Source organism: Ambystoma mexicanum, chromosome 11, assembly GCF_040938575.1.
Source record: "Ambystoma mexicanum isolate Mex_15411 chromosome 11, UKY_AmexF1_1, whole genome shotgun sequence".
NCBI classification, from domain to species: domain Eukaryota; kingdom Metazoa; phylum Chordata; class Amphibia; order Caudata; family Ambystomatidae; genus Ambystoma; species Ambystoma mexicanum.
This window is the reverse complement of record NC_090934.1, coordinates 992361883-992387556: the sequence shown is the minus strand read 5'-3', so window position 1 is coordinate 992387556 and position 25674 is coordinate 992361883. Positions and strand designations below refer to the sequence as shown.

Genomic DNA, 25674 nt, shown 5'->3' with positions numbered 1-25674 from the left:
ATTTGAGATTTGATGTCATGACTGACACATACATTGTTGCCCACATACAGGTGATGCAGGCTATCCCCTGAAGAGGTGGCTCCTTACACCAGTCCGGAACCCACAGAACAGGCACGAGGAGGACTTCAACCGTGCACATACACGTACCCGTGTGGTGATTGAGCAGGCATTCTGCCTACTGAAGGCACGGTTTCGCTGCCTCAGCAGGTCTGGTGGGGCACTCCTGTACCGCCATGAGAAGGTGGCAAAGATCGTCATGGCATGTGTCATGCTACACAATATGTGCATCAGACGAAATGTGCCCCTGCCCCCTGACGCAGAACTGCATCCACCTGACGATGAGGATGAGGAGGGTGGGGATGGGGCAGCACCTCAGGGAGGCAGCGATGCACAGGAGGGGCGTGAAATGCGTCGGACTCTGATCAACCAATGTTTCTAGCACACACGGATGGGGGCTGTCACATGGAGACGGCAATTGGGGCACTGTGTGTGTCTGGGATATGGACACTGTGGACTGTTCACCAATAAATCACACATACGCAATGAGCAATGTCCACACATGTGATTTGTGATCAAGAAAAAATATATTGTAAATGTGAATTCAATTACCACACCCACTCCCGCCTCCCCCATCCACTCCCCAACACACCCATTCCCCTTTCCCCCTCAACTCCCCAACACACCCGCTCCCCCCTCCCCCCTCAACTCCCTGCAAAAGTGCGTGGATCCCTGTGTCGCAGTGCCTAATGTGGAATTGATCCACTGGGTGGCCTCTACTGGCAGCCCCCTCTGCCGGCCCCCGGGGCACCCCTTCCTGTACTCCGCAGGTTCCTGGCCGACCTGCGGACGGGGATGCTTGGGGCAAAACTGGCAGCGGAGGAGGTACTCGGCTGCTCGCTGGGAGCATTTCCCTCACTGTCTGTACTAGCTCAGAGAGCACGTGCCGCACCGCAGCAAGTTCAGCACAGATGTCCTTGCTGGAGGATTGGATGGCTGCCTTCACAGTCTCGGCACATCTTTGCATTTCAGCACTGGCACCTCCACAATCGGCCACATGCTGCGTGAGGAGTGAGGACAGTTGGTGTTGTCTTGTCAATATTTGGTCCAGCGACTGTTGGTATTGTGGGGCATTGAATGATGCAATTGGCGGGGTCATTGGGCTACTCCCCTCCTCCACACCTCCCACTGGGCATGGAGTGGCTGGCCAGGAGTTATCAGGGGATAGCCCCTGTGTGTTATCAGTGTGCAGGCTACATGGGGACAGGTGGGGGGAATGAGGGTGGGCAGTGGGGGGACATTCTATGTCATACTCATCATTCCCCACATCACTGTTCGAGCAAGCTGCAATGGCAGCAGTCTCCCCAATTGTACTGCTTCCTGAAGACACATCCCCTTCAGTGGCCACCAGTTGTTGCATGTCTGCCGCTGGTGGTACCATGCTGCTTGCCTTGGGGATCATCGCTGCCCTGGGCTGTGTTGTGGCAGTCAATTTTGGCTGCTGTGGTTTTTTTTTGGGTCCAGCAGAGGTGGAGGGTTGGTGTGTTGATGCCTCTGGCCTGGCCTTCTTGGCAGGTGTGGTGCCAGGCTCGTCCTCGCCGGGGTCCGAATGGGAGCCTGTAGTGGAGCAAAGGAGGGAAAGTGTTATTGATGGGTCTGCAGACATTGAGCAGGCATTGTTATGACTGCCATGAATTTGATGCATAGATGGTGCACTTTGGAGGCAGTGACATACAGGTTGTCTCCCTTTTGGGTGGGTTAAGCATGCAGGAATGTGGGTGTCTACAGTGGAGTGTGCATACTGCATGTGTACAGGGTGTAGGTCAATGATGCCTGTTGGCAGTCTTCTGCTGATGTGTTGCGTTAACCCTATTGGGCAACATTGTGATTCCCATGTAAGTGGACTTCAGGGAGTTTAGCATGGCTTAATTTGAGGCACCTACCTGTGTCACCCGATGTCGGGGCTCCTCTCTCCATTCCACCGACCCCCCTCGATACTCTCGATGCCAATCGTTGTGGCACATATTGTCAAAGTCCAGTCTTGATTCTTCCTGCCGGAGTGATGCTGGCCCACCAGACCCCCAAAGTATGCCCGCTCAATAATCTCTTAATTGATAAAACTACTAAGCTGGCAAACCCAAGGGGAAAGGGGAATGGAGGAGAAAATAACAACTGCAGATCTTCACTGGCTTTCAGACACTGGCTCCCAAGAAGTTAGACTCTGCTAGTTGATTACTTCACTGGAGCTGGATTGATTGATGATTCATCAGTATGATGTGGTGTCTGTGAAAATCTAAACACAAGAACACACGGGTTAAAACTTACTCTATTCTAAAGTGTAGTCTTCTCTTACTAATGTTAGATTTTAACTTGATAACAATACCTGCTGCCTATGCTTGATTGCTGATAGGCATTAATAGCATCAATATAGAAAAATATGCTCTTCTAAATGTTCTTCTTAATATATTTTATGTAGTATTCTTTATTTTCCTTTGTATAGAATTTCTTGAGTTTTCTCTTGACTCTTATACTTGCTGAACACTGAATTGAATTGCTTGAGGATCAAAGTTTCTAAAGTTTACTGAGAAAGAAGTAATTTCAAGTCTCGAGTGTCTTTTCACTTTCCTGTTCAATGCTCTGCAGAAAATTAACTGACTCTGTGCTCTGGAAAACGAGTTGCTGCAGATATGATGCACGCGACGCTACGCGCATGCAGGACGAAGAAGAACTGAAGCCCGCGAATCCTTTTGGAATTAAATGGAACCGCGAATACAAAACAAAACAAACTGCAAGTCTCGACAAGCCGCAACCTTCATAGACTGCACACTCATCAAATAACTTCGCCAATGACCGAACCGTTAAGAAAACTAATTCGTACTACTCAACCAGGAAATACAGGATTCAGGAAACTGAATGCACGCAACTCACGCCTGCGGGTCCTTTACTCTAGCTACAAATTCAACTGCGCAAAAGCATGAGCAAGTAAACAATAACTTCACTAAGAAGCACTTAATGAGTAAATCTTTCAAATATAATAAAACTAAATAAATGCTAATGCCGCACTCACAATTAACTAGAACTTCCAACAGAAACTAACCTAACTCTATTTCAATAGTGAATTGAACATGAGTCACGACAAAAATAAAAAGAAAATGAAACCTAACGCTTGTATAGATTCTAATTACGTGGACAGTAGAGCACAGATTAAAGTTCCTTATCAATGCGGATAAACATTTTTCTTTTTTGTAATTAGTTCTTAGGAAAAAAAAAATACTTCTTCTTGAATTAATTTAAAATTATGAACATTTCACTCCCAACACTTAGCTTGCTTCATCTTTAAAAATGTAAGAGTCCTTGTTGAAAAGATGACTTCTTCTTGAAGACTTTTCTGTTATCTCTTCACTCTAGATTTTCTTTTAAAAGAATACTAAACTATATAAATACTGAATATTATCTGAGCTACTAAAACTGCAACCTTCCTCTAAGGAAACTGGAATGAAAGGCGGTTTAGAATGTTGAAGAATGTTCCAAACTACCTCACAATACTTCTCCTCCAATCATTAGTGTTGAACAGAACCTCCTTCTTGGTTTGGGGAAATTGGCACTTCCTGTATATAAGATTATAAAGGAAACTTATTTAGAAATTGGCATATTAAAATCCTACATTTAAACCCAAACATCACTCCAACAATTCTCCTACTTAAAGGTAAGATGAGAAAGACTAAAAACAAATGTTTACTTAAATCTTCTTAATGCAGTTTTTCTACTGTAATGTCTCATTGGAAATCTGGGAACCCATGGAATCCTGACACATATCTCCTCCCATTGCTCCATTTTAATGGGTGAGTCTGCTCCTCCGCCAGTTGCCATGCCCATGTTTCGGTTGGCCGACAGTATGCTCCTTACACGGAGCCGGAGGTCGTCCCACCTTTTCCGCCACTGTTTGGTGGTGCGGGGTGTTGTTCCTACTGCACTGACCCGTTGTGCAACTAGTTCCCATATGGCCTTTTTCCGTCCTATTGCGGGTCTGGTCATTTCATTGGAGAATACAATGTCCGCGTTTTCCTGGAGAGTTTCCGCCAACATTGTAAGCTCTTCCCGACTGAAGCGCTCCTGCCGCTGCCGATCGCACGATTATTTTACAACTTTCGGCATTGTGGGGATGCGTGGATGTGGGTGAAGTTTTGTGCCAGGTCTCGGGGTCAGATGTGCACTGGTTGTGGAGGATTGCAATGGATTGTGTTTTTAAAGATGGCCGCCGTGCTCTTTGCCGTTCCGGTGCGATGGCGTAGGTTCCGGATCCGCTTCTTTACAGTCACCGCTAATAGCGATCACCGCTAATAGCGGTCACCTCTATTTGCGGTGCTCGCTAATATCGGTGGATAGGGTGGCGGTGGTGCAGCATGCACGGCATACGATGCCGGTAGCTGACGTTTTTGGGACGTTACCGGCATGGCGCAGATTACATTACCGGCATGGCGCAATGCTCGTGCCCGAGAGGTCATAATTTACTGCTTTTAACGGTTCCAGACCAGCACGGACACGTTAGTTGCGCCATGCCGGTAATGTCCATTACTTACCGCCTGGGTCGTAATGAGGGCCTCTGTCTTATGTTAGGAAAGCATTCAAGGTAATAATGACATGTAGAACAAGCGCATATACATTACAGGTAAGTATGCCATTTTTTTCTGAATGAAATTGCAAATGTTTGTATAATGCTCCATCTGAGCCCAATTGGATCTTCCTGCCAAGGCCAACCATTATTACAGAGCAGACCACAATGGGAAGAAATGGAAGGAGATCCACTTTGAACACAAAAGACTTTAAATCTAAGAATCATTCTAAATAGCAGACAAATGCATTTCTACTTTGGGTGATTGTGCACATTGTTTTAGAGTTTATAGCTTCAGGGACTCTTATGTACATCATTTAAATTACCTTTATCAACTTGTCCATCTTTCACCTTGACAGCCATATTGAGATTGAGGGACCAAAGGACACGTTAGTAATAATATATTCCTTTCAGGAATGACGATCCCTGAAGAAGACAGTGAAGTGGGCCAAGGAAGCAAGTATTGCCTGGTTGCAATTGGAAGACTTCAGGTGAGATTTTGTTTTACTGTATTTATTTGGAAAAAAAGAAGCAGGACGCACGTTTTCCAACTGACCAGGCAGCTCCCAAAAAACATACAGCACACACAAGATCTTACTTTGAAAACCTCTTTCCCGTTCCTTTCTACCTCTCCTTCTCTTTCTGAACTCGTATACAAGCATCTCCCACTCAGATTGTGGGAAACATTCCTTGATGCCGGTTTAAATTTATTGAGCACCCCTTTTGCTGGGACGTTGCTCAGAAGTGAAATAATTTTTCTAGACACTTAGAGTTCCTCGTCTTGGTTGTATAATGACTATCTATATATTATACTTTCAGTGTACAGATCTTCGTTGTAAACAATAGAAAGGCAGCATGCATAATAATCAATGTAAGCCCCTTGCCTAACAATGACCAGTCCAATGTTGCACTCTTGCCTTATACCCCGCCCCTATCTTTAGTGCTCTCCTGTTAAGCTCCTTTACCCCGGCTTTATCAAACGGGAGGTAAAGAGTCTGACATTTAGGTGTGAGAGGTAGGGTCTGTAAACATGACCATGACCATGACCCAAGAACCTGTTGTATGATTCATCTATTTACAATCGGGGGCCTCAGGTAATGAAATGGGAGTGGGGTGCACCACCTCTCCTCTGCTACTCCTCAGCTAATGAGCTGTCCAACACCTGGGCGGCTGCCGGCTGTTTCCCCCAACATGTCACCTGCAGAGCCATAAAGTAAGTGAATGACAGGTATAGTAGTGAAGTGCATGTCAACATACACAAACTGCTTTAACTATTGTTCTGTTACAGCAGTGTCCTCAGGCCAAAGGAAAAGTGGGGTAGGGTGTTCTCCATTGACACCAATCACTCCATCACCTATACTGTAGGAAAATAATCCCTTGTGTCATGGTGTGTTATACAATTGGTGAGATCCCTCCTCCACAGTGGATCCATTCTCTTTCACTCATGGCTGAGACAGCAATTACGGTCTTCCAACATATATTCTGTTGGGTGTAATATGTGAAGCAGCCACTTGGGCTACTTTCAGTGATCCCTTTAAACCTTACACGTCGATTGTAGGCTCATTATTAAATGTGCCCGCTCCCTTTTCGGGAACCCCTGTCTGTCAGTGATTTTTCTCTATTCAGAGTTTCATGGGTAATTGATGTATAAGCAAGTGCTAGTTCCCCACTCAATTGACTTTTGTATTCCTAGTTGTTTTTACTTTCTTTTTTTATTGGTGACTGCTTAGGTACAGATGGGATTTATAGTCCGCTAGAGGGTTCCTTTGTTCCTCTTCCTCCAGACAGCCCTCAGATTACCCTCACTCTGTGTCATCCTTGGATAGGATTGAAAGAGAAACAAATAATGGATGGGAAACTCAAAGGCACATTGGGGAATAGCCTGGTTTCGGCCATTCTTGCAATTGGGCTTCCACTTTTAAAAGATTCTTATTGTTAAAAGATTAGTTTGGTCGCCTTTCCTATGGACTTAAGTCCCATACATTTCTAAGAAAAACTAAGGTCCAAGAGTCACTATGGTGGACAACTTGTGCTTACTACTTTGTCGTACCACTCTAAAACTAGGGTTCTTTTCATGTCATACTGCTCCATAATGCAGGTTCTGTTTTGTCATACCTTTTTGTGTTATGCAAGTTTTCTTGTTCCACACCTCTAACATAGGTTGCACTTGTGGTAAGCCTTTTTTTATAATGCACTATTTTCTTGTGCCTCCCTATTGCCGCCTATTTCTCCTTAGGTCACCAGTTCACCAGGCTCTATGGATATGAACACAGTTTCTGTCCCAACGGAATTCCTCTCCCGACATAACTCGGATGGGATCATTACATTTGTGGATCCTCGATGCATCACTGTGATTGGCTACCAGCCCCAGGTGGGTGAACTCATTGTAGGAGCTTGGATAGGTCATGTCAAGTGGATAGGCTCAGGATTGCAACTTAATATACATAATTGGGGTTTGAAAAGTATACATGTTAACAAGCCTGTCAGCAGATGGAAGAAATGTAATATTATGATGTACTCATGGCAGGACATTGCAAGGTATTTCGAGCCAGAGGTACACAATGCATAGTATTCTTATCTAAAGTTGCACAATGCAGAGCATTCTGTTCCTGAGGTATGCACTGCATTATATTTTGCACCTGAAATACCTACTATGGATTCCATGCCTGAGGTAAAAGCTCCACAGAGGTTTGAGTTGTGTGAGAAACCTGAAGGTGTCTCCCTGACTAGTCCCCGGGGATCTGTCATCCAGGTGGCCAGGACACGGCCATCGCTATTGGATCCAGGTCCTGGGGGTGGACTAGTGAGGTAGGATCACCTGGATGGGGGGAGTCCTTGGAGAGTGGTAGTGGGACACCGACAGCTGAGACGCGGTATCCCCCTTCCTAGGACACCTTTTCCCCAACCTACCACATAGGATACACAAACACTTTACCCCCACCCACTTTTCCGAAGGCAAACTCTTTGGCATGTTACAAATGATGACAGACTAACACTCGAGCCATTTACCTGACATGTCCCAACACCAGGGTTAGGCAATTGAGCAAAACCTCACACACCTGAAGCCCCTTTCCCTTCCCCACAGGGATAAAAGTGGAGCACAGGAGTGCAATATGAGCAAGGCAGACCGAACGACGAGAGGGCTTACTCAGCACGGCAATTCAAGAAGAGGAGAAAGAGTGCACAAACCGAGAGGGTGACCAGGAGAGAAGCGACCTTGCCCTTTCCAACCAAGGCCCGTGAAAACTCTGCAGAGGGAATCGTAAGACCGCAAACAATAGGCAGCGTGTGTTGCAGCAGATGTCAACGGTACAGAAGGCCCTCCTCCGCAGATAAGCAAGCCGGGGAGAGACGCTGGTCTCCGGGAAACCAACTTGACTCCAGGGAGAAGAAAGGCACCGCGGTTCATCACATCCGTGAGTCGGGGGGAGCACCGATAAGAAACCGAACTGTGTTGAACGAAAGTAGCAAACGGCTAATTGAACTATGAAATAACAAAGAACTATTGATGCTGAGAAGGGGAAAGCCAGCAGCAGAGGAGTCCAGCACTGTGTGGGTGCTCACTCAAGAAAAGCTGCGCGATTACCAGATTGTTGAAACTACCAGAACGAGAAGGCTTTGGGAAAGGCAAGAAGAGGGTCAAAGGGGTCAAATGGGGTCTTGTAAAATCCTCTGTAAAGTCGTTGAGCAACAGATGATTGTGACGCCAAGGGAAGTGAATCCTGCATTGTAAAAGTGGAATGTACAATTGACAAAGTTGGCAGGAGTGGACCCGAAAGAGTGATGCAGAGAAAAGGGGGTGAAGTCTAAAGACCCGAAATACAGTGTGTTGACAAGAGTGTCCACAATGAACTGTGTAAAAAGACATTAAGCTTTGTGAATGCCAAAAGGGACCGAGCCAGAGGTGTTAACTTGACACCCAGCAACACTTGAAAGCCATAGTGAACCCGGCTAAGGGAGGCTAACAATTGAGAAGGGTCCGAGCCCAAAAGAGTTGTGTATATGTGAAAAGGAACTCTTTGTTTTGTTATTTGAATAACGGCAGCAAGAGACTTTTTTTAGTAGAAAAGCGACTTAACCACCAAAAGCCCTGATTGATGAAAGCAGAACTGTTGGCTCATGTTGGGAAAGCTTGAACATGTAATGTGCTCCAAAGTCCTACCTTGTCCTGTGCTGAAAATATGGGGAAGGGCGACCTCAAGAACCGCATCCTGAAGTATTATTTGTGAACACTTCCTTCTTTCTTCAGAACATTGTCCCACACTTCTTTTGTATTTAGAATAAGGATTTGGCAATAGGTTTTTTATTTTTTATTTGTATAGGCCCTTTTTATTTTGACAAGACGCCACAAGGACTGACTTATTTTTGTTTGATGGTCGAAGCTTGCTTCCATCTTAGATTTAGGTTTGGATTAGGCGTTTTTCCCAACCTACCTTTGCAGTTTAATGAACACCCTTCAACTGTGATCACTTGTGTCTGTCTTTACTGTTGCCACCATGAGTTCCTTACAGTTGGAGATAAACACCACACAAATAATTGCAGCACTTTTTAATATCTTTTGTCTGGGATACAAACTTCAGTATCTGCATTACTGATCATTTGTTTTTTAGTAACCTTACCAGGTACAGTGTTAGTCTTACAATGGCAGTTTGGAACAGGTAAAGTTATATGTTCTGCACAAAATATGCCACCAAATGTGTCCATGTTTGTCTTGCTTATGGTTTATCGAGAGTGACACCAATATGGACTATATCCAGTCCATTGTTTTTTTAATTACGCAGGAAAAAGCACACAGTTATGTTATTAGGATTTATACTGTGCACTGCTGACATTTGCACAGTCTCCAGCTGCTCTGATGGTTCTGAATGATAGCAGGTTGGGGTTTGGTTAGTTGGGTTGAGGGGGAAAATGCAAGATTTTGTAGATGCATGCAGGCAAAGTACCCTGAGCTCTGTGTCTTTGAGTTTGTAGTTGGTTTTGTGTTTAGAGCGTTGAAGAAATTGTGTCCAGAAAGGGGAACTCATGTGCCCATAGTGCTATGATGCCTTGGCCAGGAGCCCAGGTTATGTAGGTTGGTTGTAGGGATGTAGAATTCGGTTTCTTGCCATGTGGTGAGCGTGGTATTAAGAAGCTGCGTGTGAGTGGTTTGGTTGGTTTGCATATTCCCAGTTTGAGTTGACGAGTTTTGGTGGTTAATGGGTAGGATTGGCAAGGCTGATGTGAGACATGAGGGCACGTTTCTTGACTAGTATTTTGTGGCACACTAGGCACTAGTTAGAACTTAGTGTATTGAATAGTGTGGTACTTGGGTGGGTCTCCCATGTGAGGTAGGGCATAAATAGGTTGGCACCTGTTATATTGTGGCTATTGTCTGGTATAAAGTGGGCAGCCAAGAGTTACAGTTCCACTGTAATGCAAGTTGTTTAGTGGTGGTGGGGGAGCCATTATGGTGTTCCCTAGAAGTGGTGGGTTTGGGGTAGGGGGCACTGCTATGACTTTCCCTTGAAGATTAGTGTAGGGTAAAATGGTGGGTAGCTGCTTTGTATTCTGTGCAGGTTGTTGGCAGCTGTAAAATGCCTGTGGGCTTCCTGTAATGTGGTGTAGTCTTAGTTGAATGGGCATTGAAAAGCTAGGACTTTGGCATTTTCCTGAATTTAAGATGCTCCATGGTTGTTCAAACTTGCTTCAGTGGAGTGAGTTTGGCCACCAGGTTGGAGTAAGCCGATCCTCTGTTTCTCTTTCTGGTATAGCACTTGGTGATTTTGGACAATCTTTGCTCCGATGGACACACCTACACAGCCCTGAAGATCTCTGAGGGCGATATGGAGTACTCGTAATTGGATTCTGTGTTTAACTGGGAGCCAGTGGAGATGTGCAAGTGCTGGAGATGTGAGCTCCCTCCTGTCAAGACTGAGCAATAGTGCTGCCACTGTATTCTGTATGGATTGGAGTTTCTTTGCATGGTAAACCGGGATGTGAGGTATATGCTCTTGTTGTAGTCCATTCTTGATTTTAAAAAGTACTATGGCTGCAAGAGTCCTCTGTTGGGTAGTGCGGAATGGCTTGGCATGATGGGTTTGACTGAGCGAAGATCGTGGAAACATTGCTGAATTGTGGTTACAAGGTTGAGTCCGTTGTCCCTAAAGCTCCGGAGGTTCTTGATTACTCAGGCCATGCTAATGCTTCTTCTGGTGCTGCGTTGGTTGAGACAAACATGTTTTCTCTTTTGCTTTCCAGTGCAAGGCAGTTGGTGGGTTGATGGTAATTTTGAGGATGATTTGTGTGTCGTTCACATATTTGTAGCAAGTTAATCCAGTTTTTTTTCATGAGCCTCATGAATGGGGCCATGCAGATGTTGAATAGGAGGGCTGCACTCCACAGGTTTTCTGAGAGTTCGAGCTGAAAGAGGGAAGCCAAGTGATTTTGATTCAGTGAGAAAAGGCTTCATCCATAATAGTGTTGTTCTGTGCAGTCCAAATTCTTCCGGTCTCCTGATTTAGGATTGTGCAGAAGCCACAGCCTGAGCTTGGGGACTGCCAACTCGGAGTGGTCAAAGGTGGCAGGCACCCAACCCAAGCTAATTGATGCAGGAACCTGAGGAGGTATATGGAACAGACCGCAGAGCACCTCAACTGAGTCCTCATACGAAGTGTAACAGGGGGATTGTTTTACCGCACTTACTGGGAGAATCGTGTAGGCAGGCGCAGCAATACACTTTCTTTAACACTTTAATAACCTCTAGCTGTCTCCAACCTTGCTTACCTGAGCTCAAGATCACTGTGGTACACCTCTCTACGGCGCTGGCATTGAAAGGAAACGGTTAGTATGGGATTCCCAAATACCCCTAGGGAAAAAACACTGGATTATAGAATAACTTGTCACATGAAAGGAAAGGCCGGCAACGAAATGCTGATGTACCGTCTCTTTTAGTTATTCTTTAGATTAGTTCTACCTTTTTCCAGTACAGCAGCAGGGTTTTTAAAGTTTACTAGCAAAAGGGGTAATCCCATAAAACTGTTTACAATTTTACCATACCTAAGCAGCTGAAAATATTGAGAGTACCTTTAAAAATATAACAATGTCTTTAAAAATTAAATGAAGTCCTTAAAAATGTATACAAAAGAGTGTCTATACAGAGTACTTTAAAACTATTTATAAAAAGCTTACTTGGGAGACAGCCTGGCCAGGGCTGTCTTAAGGTCCTTGCTTTTGTAGTTTTCTCTTGCCTCTGCTTCATGAAGTCTTCAGCAGGCATGGTGTTCTGCTGGCATTAAGGCAGCTGCAGGTTGTGTGGGAGTCCCAAAGTCCTTTTTTTTGACTGGGCTGTGTCCGTCAAGAGCAGCCCAGCAATCGGCAGCAACAATGTATGGGGAGTCTGTTTTACTTTGTATGGCTGCATATGTCAGAAGTAGCCCGGCATTGTTTGCAGTGTGGGGGCCCCAAACTCTTTTCTCCCGGGCATGCGTCTGCTAGCAGCATCCCAGCGAGCACTTGTGGGTCGCATGGCAGGGGGTGGACCCTTTACTTACGCAGCTCTCCCCTCTCCCCTCCCTCTGCCAGCAAGCAGCCCTGGGAGGTGTCCTTGAGGAAAGGCGCTGCCCGCTTGGGGAGCACATGTGAGCCGAGCCATGGTGGTGAGTGCTGGGGAGGCAGAACTGATTTGACGCTCCCCTGCCCGTCAGGTGAGTACCACCTTATGGTTCTGGGCAGCCCGGGTGACTGAAGGCTACAATGCCGCAGAGTCGAGCACCATTCAGCCCCCCTCAGTGAGGGTTGAAAATAACTACATACCAGTACTTCACTTGTGCTGTTCTAAACTGTTTTTTTTTCTTTTTGAGTAAAGGATCCCCCGTGGGCATGACTCATGAGCGTCCTTTGCTCTTATTTATTTTCCATATTTTTCCGTTGTCTACCGCAGGGGGTTCCAATCGCAAGAGGGGTACTAACAGGAGCACTCACACCCTTACCCCCCAAGCAGACACCCATAACCACATAGGTTTGGGGAGGGCAGCCCAAAGAACAGTCACAATCTCATCTCCCCTAAAGATATTCATAACTCCCAAGTAGGTAGTCTAGTGGTACTCTCAACCCACCAACCCTACTAGTGACTGCCACAATGAGTTTCAAGACTGTTATCAGGACTCTGGGGGCTTTAATCCATACGTGGCTCACCTTGTACCCTGCTTCATTCAGGATTCCTCAGATTACATGTCTGGTGGTTTTTCCTATAAGTGAAGAGGTAAGGCCTATCCCTCTGGGAGGCCAGCCTGGAGAACGTATTAGTACTGATTTCCCGTCGGACCCTCCCCAGGTGATAGCCAGAAATTAGGGGAACCCCTCTTGGGGAATACAACCCGCCATTGGAGATGATGATTGCAGGAATGATGGTCAGGGATGACACAGGAGATACTTGAGGCTGTAAATAAGTTCAGGATTACTGCAAGGGAATTAAGGAACCAAGAGAGAAGATATAAGGTATCCTAAGGAAAGGAGCGGAGCGAGACACAGAACAGAGAAGCTAGGCAGGAAAGGATTGAAGGGCGAGCAACACTACGGAGCCTACCTAAAAGCTAAAGGCTTTGCATCTCAAGGAGCCGCTGGAAATCCTTGTTGATAACTACGTGGAACAGGACGCACAGTACGCAGTGACGTCATTCACGACACAACACTAGACAGTCGCTCTGCATTACTTTCTAAAGGCGTATCTGGTGCCTAGAGGACCCCAGTATCATGGAAGCATGACAAGGAGAGAAGGAAGCTCAGACCCCTTAATGAGATTAATTCTCCTAAAAATGGGACTGCCAACTGTCCTGAGAGGAGGGGCAAGCCAGAGGCCAAGCCTTGACCAGGCAGGCCCCAGGCCCCCCGAGCTCGTCCTAGCTGTATTTCAGAGGCCACCAAGGCAGTATGGCTACCGATTATTTTTGTGTCTCGGTAAGCAGGTGGTCAATGATTGTTGATTTTAAAGCTCTGAGTTAGATTTATAGTGGTCACTGAGCAATTTTGCAAACTCTTATGTGGTCACTATGTAAAGGTAATGAGATGAACATCCCCGACCTGTCTGATGCATTGACCACCAATTGACCACCAATACATCTACAAATATTAGATGGGATGCAGCTAAAGAGCACAATTTAAATTTGCTCCCTATATTATCATTTGCCACTCAAACTAGCTCAAGTACCCGGCTTCGCCTGGGATGTCCTTTCTCAGATTATTTTTCATATTCCACCGAAAAAGATGAACAAATATTGTTGTTTGCCACAAAGGAAAAATGCGACGCATAATATCACTAATTGAACACCAAATTGGTATTTGTCTCCGATTTTAAATTCTCACTCAAATATCATAATTGTATGCTTACTCTGATTAATTGCAATGTGTTAGCATTGGTGGCCATTTTCGCTGCTAGACACACACTGCAAATAATGAGAGTAAGCATACAAATATGATATTCATGTGAGAATTTAAATCGGAGGTAAATAAAAATGTGGTGTTCAATTCATTAGTAAAATTAACATGTATCAAATTTATTGCAAAACAAATCGATGAAAAGAAAGACACTCTCACTTTTATAAAAAAATAAAACAAAAAAACGCAAGACCAGTTCAGCACAGACAGCGCGATGATGGGCACTTTCTACAAATGACCTGTAGATGGCGGCGGTTCACCACAAAGTGTAATGCAGAGAAACAAAAATAATAATTCTCTGTAACAGGATGACCTATCGAGCTAGAAACCTTTGCGTTAATTCGTCAATTAAATAAAAAATATTCCATGCTCAATTCATGATGCCAGACCTCACCGTTCATGAGGAGAGGCATCCGCAAGACAGACGCCACATACAAACCCACAAACAAACACAACTTTTTTATATAGTAGATCATAGGGCAGGCTAGGTGGACGATGGATATTGCTGAAAATGTTGTCGAATAGATGAACCTAGTTTCCTTTATCTTCCTTAAAACTGCCAGACCAGCAACTCGAAAAGAAGGGAATAGCTGGTTTGATGATCATTGCGGAAATGCAGAATCCAATCTACTTGATGTATTGAAAGATCAATCTTCTGACAGAAATTTCATAGTGTCCGCACATAAAAAAAGGTATTGCCACAAAGAAATCTGATTTGGATGCAGGGACTTAGGATAAAATTTACACAGAGCGAAAAATCCCAACTCGAGGCTTTTTGGGAAACTCGTGAATTTTTGCCCTAAGCACTCATAGGGATCTTGGAGTGGAAACCTCCAATTTTGGATTCGGAGTAGATCCAAAATTGTTTGTCTGCACGCTCAAAGTGTTATCTCCTATTCAGCATTGCCTGAAATTATTAGGAGTAAACAAGAGATCCAATATAGCACACCATTGATTACTTTCACTATTGACGAAATACTGAGGAATACATCTTTTTTTTTTAAAATTGTTTTTATTAGAGATTGTTGCATAAAAGATAACAGTATTACACAGAAAATTAACTGACATATGTAATTGTATCGTCGGAAAGGACATTCTTTGATAATCCAATCACACATTTTCAACATTAACCTTACGAACTTTCGGCACAAAATTAACCCCACTGTGACGTAGCAGTATTTCTCCAGCATGGGGTCTGGCATGGATTCACATGCTCATGAATATTCCCCGTCGTCAGGTTGGGAATCCTCGGTAAAGAAAAAAATCAGTACCAGTTTCGTTTCTGATCTGTCTTTCTTAGTAGTAACCAATCACTGATCTCTGGGTCATACTGCCCCCAGCCAATGACTGCCCTCTCCCTAAGCCCCGCCTCTTGCAGCCATCCTCAGATTTTTACATCACGCTCAAGTGTTGGGAGTCCTCGTGTTTAGCTCTTGAGTTTTTTTTTTTACTGCGTTTTCACGCTTTTTCAGGAGAATTTCTCATTTTTTCGGTTTAATCGAGCCTCAAGCTCCACCGTTTCTACTTCCGATAACGGGGACCCGTTTCGGAATTCTTCTACGCCCCTCAAGGGTGAAGTTTTCATCGAGTTTACACTTCTTGGAGGATTCCGGAAGATCTGCGGCCTACCTCAATGGACATGGCCCAGGACAAGGGGAGCTCGACGCCCGGATCCAAGCTGTTCAGGAACTGCCCTGGATGCGGATTATATAACGTTTTCAAGGAGGACAAGCATTTGCAATGTCTCTACTGCCTTCATGGGGACAAGACGCATGTGGAGAAGGACTGTGCGTTCTGCAAGAACCTTTCGGAACGGACCAAACAAGATCGTCGTTCCCGCCTCGCCACCTGGCTGGAGAAGGGCACAGCAAGGGAGAAGGCGAAGAAGTCTGAGCGGGCTTCTAGGTTCTTTGAGGGCGCCCCGGCGACGGGGGCCCAACAGAAGGCCAAGCACCGCGAGTCCGCGGGCTCCGGGAGCGCTGAAAGGTCGGGCTCTTCAGTTGCCAAGCAGGGCGTTACTTCCCCGGCACGTTCGACCACGAGCCAGCGCTCTGGTTCGGGGAAGAGGAAGTCCGAGAACCCGGGTAGGCCGCTGGAGCGGACCCAGTCGATCTCGAAGGGGAGCGAGGCGCTGAACCTCCCCCCCCAAGGCGAAGGCCCAGGACGCACCTAAGGTGGTGAGGGCTTTGATCCACCCGGCTAAGGCCTCTACCGAAGTGGTCGCTGCAACCCTGGCGGAGCCGGCTGAGACTACGCCAATGGAAACGGCCTCTGGGCCCAGAGTATCCCTGCCGGCGCTGAGGCATTCCTCTTTCCAGCCCATCGCTAAGACCCCCGTGAAGCCCCTGGCTGAAAATGAGGGCGGGGGGGCGGCGGCCATTACAGACTCGGAATCAGCCTCTGAGGAGGAACTGGTGGAGACCGAGAAGGGCCTCAACGAAAGGTCCATAGGCCTCAACGAGAGGTTCATAAACCTCAACGAGAGGTTCGAGAAGGTTCGATCCCAGGGGACGGTCCCTGCTGACGTGATCGAAGATAGCGACGACGATGACGAACAGGGCCCAGTGGAGCAGCCATCCCGTTAGTCGCAGCCATTGCCCGAGCCCCAGGATAGCGAGGCGGCCATTTTGTTGGCAATCCAATCCTTATGTACCGAGATAAGGACTAGATTACCACGCACCCCGACGGAGGAGCAGGCCCGTCGGGAAGCCCTCCGAACAAGCAGAGGAGAGTCCACCCCACGCCGCCCTTTGTGCTTGCGAGACCGGTGGACCCCTCATCCCCCTCGCCGGGAGAGGATACGGCGACGGATAAGGCGCCGGGGACGGACGATGCTGGCGGCGATGACACAGCGGACATCCTGTCGTCACTCCCCAACTCCCCCCCCCTGCGGGCGTCCCCAGCCGACGAGGTTGGCTCTTTCCACGCCATGATAACCAGGGCATCCGAGCTCTTCCAGCTCTGCCCGGAAGAACAGAAAAAGGAGGGGTTTCTGTACCAACGACGAGAGGCTAAGAGGAAGACGGTCCTCGCAGTGCCTTTACTCGACGACATCTGGGACGAGGGGCTTGCTGTCCTCAAGAACCTTGCCACGACACCCGCCAAGAGGGACAGGTACGAGAAGAAGTACTGAGTCCCCGATGCCGCCCCCCTTGTCCCTTAGGGCCCAGCCCACGCCGGACTCGGTCGTCTCGGCAGCGGCTAAGAAGAAGGCAGCGGGCGCGGCGGCTTCAACTTCCACTTCCCCGCCGGACAGCGAGGGCAAGAAGTTGGACTCTATGGGACGACGAGTCATCTCGGCGGCGGCGACGATTAAGGCGGCCAATGCCTTAGCGATCGTGGCCCGCTACGACAGGGAGCTCTGGTTCAAGATAGCTCCCCTGCTAGATTTCCTGCCTGATGACAAAAGGGCGGAGGCCCTAGAAATTCTGCAGGAGGGGTGAGGTGGCGTCGGATCACGCCATAACGGTGGCGACGGACATTGCCGATACCGGATTTCGCCAACTGGGCAACGGAGTTTGCCTCAGACGACGAGGATGGCTCAAGGCGACAGACTTTCGCCAGGATGTCCAGACCAGAGTGTTGGACATGCCGTTCGACGGCAACAACCTCTTTGGTAAGGCTGTGGATGAGTCTCTACAGGCCATCAAGACCGACTCGGAGACGGCCCGGGCCCTTGGGGTGCTTCAGCAGCGACGACCCTTTTGGAGCCCCGGAGGCAGACAGGGTGCCTCCAAAGGATCCAGTGGTGGCTCCTCCACTTACCGCCAGGCGGCCTGCTCCTCTTCCCAGGAGGCCTACAGAGGTCGCGGCAAGCAAGGGGGTTCCCGCCGTCGTCGCCAAGGAGGCCAAGGCGGCAAGGCCGCTTCCAAGCAAGACTGACCCGGCCGGGTTGTCGGGCCGCCACCGAAGCACCCCGGTGGGAGGCCGGCTGACGAAGTTCGTCAGAGTGTGGGAGTCCATCTCCACCGATCGTTGGGTGTTGGACACCCTGGCCAACGAGCACTCGCTGGAATTCCTAAAGAAGTGCCCTCGCATTCTTCCCGTGGCCAGGAAGGAGAATCACGTCCCTCAACTGCTGTTGGAAGTAAGGGCGATGCTCAAGAAAGGTGCCATCGAGCTTGTCCCCAGGAGGCTCCGGGGCTCCGGAGTGTACTCAAGGTACTTCGTCGTCAGAAAGAAGACAGGCGGTTGGCCCCCCATCCTGGACTTGCGTCGGTTAAACAAATACATAAAGGTGCAGAAATTCAGGATGGTCACCTGTGCTGGGACAGCTGGAGGAAGGCGACTTCCTATCGTCGTTGGACCTGGAGGATGCTTACTTCCACATCCCCATTCTAAAAAGGCACAGGAAGTTCCTCAGGTTCGTGGTTCAGGGACGCCACTACCAATTCAGAGCCCTACCATTCGGATTAAAGTCGGCACCCAGGGTTTTCACCAAGTGCCTAGCACCAGTGGCGGCGCGGCTGCGCCAGCAGGGGATCTACGTCTACCCCTACCTGGATGACTGGCTAATCCGGGCAAGGTCAAGGGAACTCGCCGTCGATCATACGGCGAGGACCGTCCGGTTGCTCACGGAGCTGGGGTTTGCCATCAACTACCCCAAATCCCACCTGGTTCCATCGCAAGTAGCACTGTTTTTGGGGGCGAAGCTCGATACAGTGGAGCAATTGGCCTCCCCTTCAGAGGAGAGGACCAAGACCATCCTAGGCAAGGTGCGGCGCCTGTTAGCCACGGACGTGGCCAGGGTGAGGTCCATCAAGTCCCTTCTAGGGATGATGTCCTCATGCATCTACCTTGTGCCCCTTTGCAGACTTCGGATGCGTCCGCTACAGGAGTTCCTCGATGCCCGCTGGTTTCAGGCGAGGGGCTGCTTCGAGGACAGGATCCCCCTCGACGAGGAGTTCCGTCGGGCGATCCTATGGTGGGGCACCCGGGCTCACCTCACGACGGGCACGGACTTTCAAACCCCGGCGTTTCAGGAGACGGTGACTACGGACGCCTCTCTGGAAGGTTGGTGGGCCCACACCGGAGATCTCCACGCAAGAGGCCTTTGGCTCCCGGAGGAGAGGTCTCTTCACATCAACATCTTGGAGCTCCGAGCAGTGTTCTGGGCGCTCAAGTCGTTCCTCCCTTCCCTCAAGGACAAAGTGGTGAGGATCTTCACCGACAACGATGGGGCAAACCCCAGATCGACATGTTCGCGACGGCGACGAACTCCAAGTGCCAGAGGTTCGCCAGCAGGTTCCCACAGCCGAGGAGCATAGGCGATGCTTTCTCGTTCCCTTGGGACAGCCTGTTTCTATACGCGTTCCCTCCATTGCCGTTGCTGCTCCGCCTCATCAACCAGCTCAAGAAGTCCAGGTGCAGGATGATCCTCGTCGCACTGGCGTGGCCGAGGCAGGTCTGGTTCCTGGACCTTCTGGACTTGTCAACGTCCCCGCCAGTCAGGCTGCCGGCAGACGCAGATCTTCTCTCCAGAGAAGGAGGCACCATTCTCCACCACGACCCACAGTCGCTGAACTTGCAGGCCTGGCTCCTGCAGCACTAGATTTTGGAGGGTACGATATCCTGGCTGATTGCAGAGAGGTTCTTGCAAAGGCCAGGGCGTCCTCAACACTCAAGTGTTACGGTCATAAATGGAAGAGGTTCTCTCTCTGGTGCCATGCACAGAAGATCACCCCTCAGCGAATTACGGCCCCTCAAGTGCTGCCGTACCTGCTGTCGCTTGCCAAGGTTGGACTGGCTCACGCCTCCATAAAAATACATCTGGCTGCCATCTCCCGATATACCAGGACGACGGGACGGGCGTCCTCGTGGTCCCATCGCCTGGTAAAGGAATTTATGAAGGGACTATTCCGATCATTCCCGCCGGTGAAGGCTCCTGCCCCGGCTTGGGAGCTTAATGTGGTTCTGACCAGGCTCATGGGGGGCCCCATTCGAGCCTATGCATTCGACGCCTTTGAAGTTCCTGTCATGGAAGACAGCGTTCCTCGTGGCCATCACCTCTGCACGACGAGTGGGAGAGATTCAAGCCCTATCTTGCAAGCCTCCATACTTGACTTTTCATGACACAAGGGTGGTGCTGAGGACGCACCCCTCCTTCATGCCCCAGGTGCCGTCGGACTTCCACCTGAACAGCCATTGGTGTTACCAGTTTGCTTTCCCTCGCCTTCGACGCCAGCCGAGAGGCCTTTGCACTCGCTGGATGTAGCTAGAGTGCTGAAGTTCTACGTGGACCGCACAAAGAGTTTTCGGAAGACGTCACAACTGTTTGTGAACTTTGGGTCTGTGAATCAAGGGAAGGCTCTCTCGAAGACTTCCATCTCCAGATGGCTCTGCGGCTGCATCATGCATTGTCACTGGTTGGCAAACCGACCGCTGCCCGGCCGTCCGAGAGCCCATTCGACCAGAGCGATCGCTGCTACCACGCCGTTCCTGTCTGGTGTGCCCCTGCTGGACATCTGCAGGGCTGCTACGTGGAGGTCGACGCACACCTTCACAAGATTCTACTGCGTCGATCGGGACTCCAGGGAGGAGTCCAGGGTCGGCCAAGCAGTGCTGCGCAACCTGTTTGCTTAAGGTGAGCCTGGTGAGGAGGTAAGAGATGCTTAATGTTGAGTTGTTGTATTGCTTAATGTTGAGCCTGTTGCCACCTCCTGTGGTTGTGCATGTGTATACTGCTATGTATTCTTTTATTCATGAGCATGTGAATCCATGCCAGACCCCATGCTGGATAAGGAACAAGTTACTTACCTGTAACTGTTGTTCTCCAGCATGGGTCTGGCATGTATTCACATGCGAACCCTCCCACCTACCCCTCTGCGGCTCTTCACTTGGTCATACTGCCACTTGGCGTGCTACCAAATCTGAGGATGGCTGCCAGAGGCAGGGCTTAGGGAGAGGGCAGTCATTGGCTGGGGGCAGTATGACCCAGAGATCAGTGATTAGTTACTACTAAGAAAGACAGATCAGAAACGAAACTGATACTGATTTGTTTCTTTACCGAGGATTCCCAGCCTGACGGGGAATATTCATGAGCATGTGAATCCATGCCAGACCCATGCTGGAGAACAACAGTTACAGGTAAGTAACTTGTTCCTTTCCAACAATTATTTTATCGTTTTCCCCCCTCCCCCCCTTCCCTCCACCCACCCCACAAGACTTTGGGTACTTCCGCTGAGGATGGTATTATACAATGAACAGCAAGTCGTTCGGTAGGTGTTAGAGTCGCTTGAAGCATTTGAGGCTTCTGAGGCCCCCTTGTTGGGGGACGTATCGTAGTATTTCTCTGTAGTACATTACATGGTTTGCTGGTAAGGGGACCTTCTATGGTTCGGGACGTGTGAATAGACCGTCTCTTGGCATTAGTGTGTTGTACCTGGCATGTACTTGTTAAGAAAGTCCATCCATAGGATAGCACATTGTGTGGATCTCATGTATGGAGGATGTGATCTTTTCCATAATGCATATATTAGAGGCCACATTGACCCACTCTTTTTCGGTTGGGACAGTAGGGGATTTCCATTTTGTAGCCATCACAGCCCTGGCAGCTAATAACAAGTGTGCAGCTATATCTGTGACCCTCCTCCATTCATAATCAACTTTCTCAAATCCAAACAGAATAAGATAGGGGTCAGCTGTTCTCTGGATCCCGTCCAGGTCCTTGATCCACCCTAGTAACTCATTCCAATACATTTGAATACGTGGACAGCTCCACCACATGTGCCAATAGTCTGCCGCGGACCCACAACCTCGCCAACACAACGGACTAGATGACTGGTACATTTTGGAGAGCCTGTGTGGGCCATATTGCCATCTGTTTAACAGCTTGATTGCATGTAACTTATATTGACACGAGATCGAGACTTTGGATGCTGCTCGACATATCCTGTCCCAGTGTTCTGGGTCGATGTTGTCCCCTATGTCTTTTTCCCATCGCTGCCTGAGGGGTTCCGTGGAGCCCTCCCCTGCTTCTACTAGTACCTTATATAGGGCTGCAATTAAACCTTTCGATTCTGTTCTCGAATCCAATATGGTTTCAAACGGAGTGAGTTCCCTTCTTAGTTTGTCCTTCCACTCGGGTTTCGTCAAGACGCCCTTAATCTGCAGGAAGTGGAACACCACGGACAGTGTACCCACACCCAGTGCTTCCTCCAGCTCAGGAAGCGAGATGAATGAGTCTTCCTTAAGGAGTTGCCCCACCCTCTCTAGACCTGCTTCATACCAGGACTGGAATCTCTCCACATTGGGAATCTGGTCATTGATGCCGGGGGACCACAGGTGGCTCAGTGGTGACGGCCATGTGGTGATCTTTGCCATATCTTTGCCTTCCCGCCATATATCCCATATGGTTTCGAACATTGGGTGCGCTAAATTCTCTGTAACACCCTCCTCCTAGGGGACCATAGCCACTCAGAAACTGTTGCCGGGGACAAGTAGTGGTTATCCATGGCAATCCATTGGGGCAATTTTTGGTTGCGGAGATGTGGGATGAGCACCCGCAATTGGGCCGCCCTCATAATATTTTTGAATGTCAGGGAGGCCTACCCCGCCTTGGTCTTTAGGCAGTATCAGGTTAGAGTATGCTATTCTAGCCCTCTTCCCCTGCCATAGAAATCTCATAATTGTCTTCTTGACCTCCATGAAAAAGTCTCGCGGCATCTGGATAGGGAGCATTTGAAAAGGGTATAGAAATCTTGGAAGGCTGGTCATTTTTATTGCGTTATGGCGTCCTAGCCAGGATATGGTCAGTTTGTCCCACCGGGCAAGGTCCGCATGGAACTTTTCGAGAAGTGCCGGGAAGTTAGCATCGTAAAGCTCACGCAATGATCTTGTGACATATATCCCTTGATACTTTATGGTGTTATATCGTGAGGCCTAAGGGCTGATATGTATCATTGTTCGTTTCTACAGACCCCTGGAGAAGGAAAAGTATGGATTTGGATTTATTAACTTTAAACCCCGATATGCGGCCGTATTCATCTAGGAGGTGGAGTGCTCTGGGGATGGATGCATTGGGGTTAGTCACGTGGAGGAGTAAGTCATCGGCGTACAGCGCCACCTTATATTCCACTTGCCCCAGCCGCATGCCCTCTACTTGGGTGCCCTCTCTCAACTTTTGGGCCAGGGGTTCAACCGATAAGGCGAAAAGAATGGCTGAGAATGGGCATCCCTGCTGGGTACCGCGTTTGAGCTCAAACCACCTCGAGTACCCCCCGTTAACGGCTACTGATGCTTTAGGTGAAGTATAGACTGCCTGTATACCCCTTCTGAATTTTGGTCTTATCCCCACTGTGTGGAGAAATGCGGCTAGGAAGCCCCATTCTACTCTATCAAAGGCTTTTTCAGCGTCTATGGAGAGTAAGGCGGGGTCGTCGCACCTAAGCTGTCATGATGCCTACCCCCGGGCATCCAGACCAAGTCCATCAACCCCGAAAGCAGGCATCATGTTACCTGGAGCAAACCCAGCAACCCCTGTTAGGGGCTATCTGGGTACAGTCCTGACGCCTGTGGCGCCAGGCTCATATGGGACATCAGTCCTGGCGCCATAGGCGCCAGGCTCATATGTTAAAACTTACCTGTTGCAGACCATGCTGCAAGGGATCCAAGCCCATGTGAGGCTTGAAGGGACTATTTTATCTTAGGGACTATTTTGTTACTCGGGTGTGCCTGTGGAGGAATACTTACCTGGGACTACTTTGAAGGCTAATTAAACCACGCCCGAAGAGCAGCACATGCTTCGCGTTATCCTGCATCCAGCAGCGTAACGCTCACCGTGTCTGCAGTCAGCATCCAGCATCCTACCACGCCCGCCTCGAGACCAGAGCGCCTAGAAAGAAGGGAAAGAAGAAGAAAGGTTAGAACAAGAACTTTACTGGATTTCTTACCTGATTTCGGATTCAGCGCATCTTCGAACCAGAAACAGACTTCATTTTAAACGCGTTGCATCGCCAGCAGCAGTGCCGCGCCATACTCACCGTTCCTCGCAGCATGTCTACGATCCGGTGCTGTGTCCATCACCTGGCTGCCGCATTCCAGCGCCTAAGGGGAACAAGAAAACAACAAGGTGAGCCAAGGGAACAAACAAGGACAATCTCTTGCCACCATATGCTTAACTAATTTTACCGCAGGAGGTATTATCCACCAGCACGCCAAATCTTCCTACGCTGCATCTGCAAGAAAAGAGAAAGCAGCGAGTTAAACCTTGGCATCATTTACCGGACAGTGTTACAAAACACAGACTCTTACCTGAACGCTTTCAGCTGCCACAAGACGATCATCTTTTGGGTCTAAGCTGCAAAAGAAACAAGGAATTGGACAAGAGTGATTAATCGGACATTTTGAACTCATTAGAACTATATACTTACGGCCTTTCGCCCGGAGGTTTGGAGCCAAGATTTGTCCAGAACTCTTCCAATATCCTCAAGCCAGTGAAGTAACTGGCCATCAACGTGCCCCTGCATTCTTCGCAGGATGGAGAGCTCATCATACAAAACTATAAGGTGAGCTTTGTGAAAGGGAATGTCAGAAGTGATAAGTGGGGACGCAGTGAGGTGTTAATACTCAAATCCACAGGTGGCTAATTCCCTTTCCCCATCTTTAGGAGACTACTTCTACGGGTCAAGCAGACGAAGCTAGGTGGGCCAGTCCAGTCAGTCATCTCTGCACTACGCATCACGTTGGTGTAGACCGTGGCTGTCCAGTTCCGCTCGACACCCCTGTGGGAGCCAGGTGAGCGTAACAGTTTGGGAGGCAGAAATTAAATGGAGCGTCTTCCTCATAGTATCTGCTCCTTGTCGCCCAATTATAAATCCGACCTGGTCGGGGTGGATAAGATGGGTCATATGGGTCTCCAATCTAGCGGCAAGTACCCTTGTGTACATTTTGGCGTCCAAATTAAGTAAGGATATGGGGCGATACGACCCGCATTGCTTGGGATCTCTTCCTTCCTTGGGGATGACCGTTATAAGTGCACGGACGAAAGAGTCTGGGGCAACCCCCGATTCAAGAATTTCATTGAACAACTCGGCTAGGAATGGAGTAAGGAGGGTGCTGAAGGTTTTATAGAAGCCGGCTGTGTATGCGTCTTCGCCAGGGGATTTGCCTAGCGTTAGTCTATTGATCGCTCCTTGTATTTCTTCCTCTGTTATGGGGAATTCGAGGAGGGCCGAGTCCGTGGGTGCAGCCTTGGGGAGACCGATGTCAGCCAGGTAATTGTCTATCTCACTGGAGTTAGGATCATTTTTGGAGGTGTAAAGGGATTCATAAAAGTCAGAAAATAATTCAGGAATAGAGGGTTTGGGTTGCCCCTGGGTAGGGTCAGCGTGTGTCATCTCTGTTACTCTATGTTCCGCCCGTTGAAGCCTAAGTCTAGCTGCCTGTAGTGCGTCGGCTTTATCTCCTTTTTCATAAAATGTTTGTTTCAGTAGATGGAGCCTGCGCATTATCTGGTCATGCTCTAAGTGACGGAGTTCTTCCCGTTTTATTTTGGCCTCCTGGATCTTACTGGGGTTCGTGGTGTCACCTTCTCTGGCCTCTTTATCTAGCCGGCATATTTCGCCCCTGAGCCTGTTTTCAATGAGCGCTCTTTCCCTTTTCTTCCTGGCTCGCTCCCGTATGAGGATTCCCCTCCAAGTTGCCTTTGCTGCTCC

The 25674-nt window shown here is 48.6% G+C and overlaps 1 protein-coding gene across 5 annotated transcripts in view; it reads left to right on the top strand.

The window, feature by feature from the left end:
• Positions 1–25674, top strand: part of ARNT2 (aryl hydrocarbon receptor nuclear translocator 2) — an 861066-nt gene that overhangs the window by 510369 nt on the left and 325023 nt on the right. For all 5 annotated transcript variants that reach the window (XM_069624174.1, XM_069624173.1, XM_069624172.1 and 2 more), the window contains 2 exons: positions 5024–5100; positions 6846–6980. In XM_069624174.1, coding sequence (XP_069480275.1) covers positions 5024–5100; positions 6846–6980 — 212 coding nt within the window. The remainder of the gene's footprint in view (positions 1–5023; positions 5101–6845; positions 6981–25674) is intronic.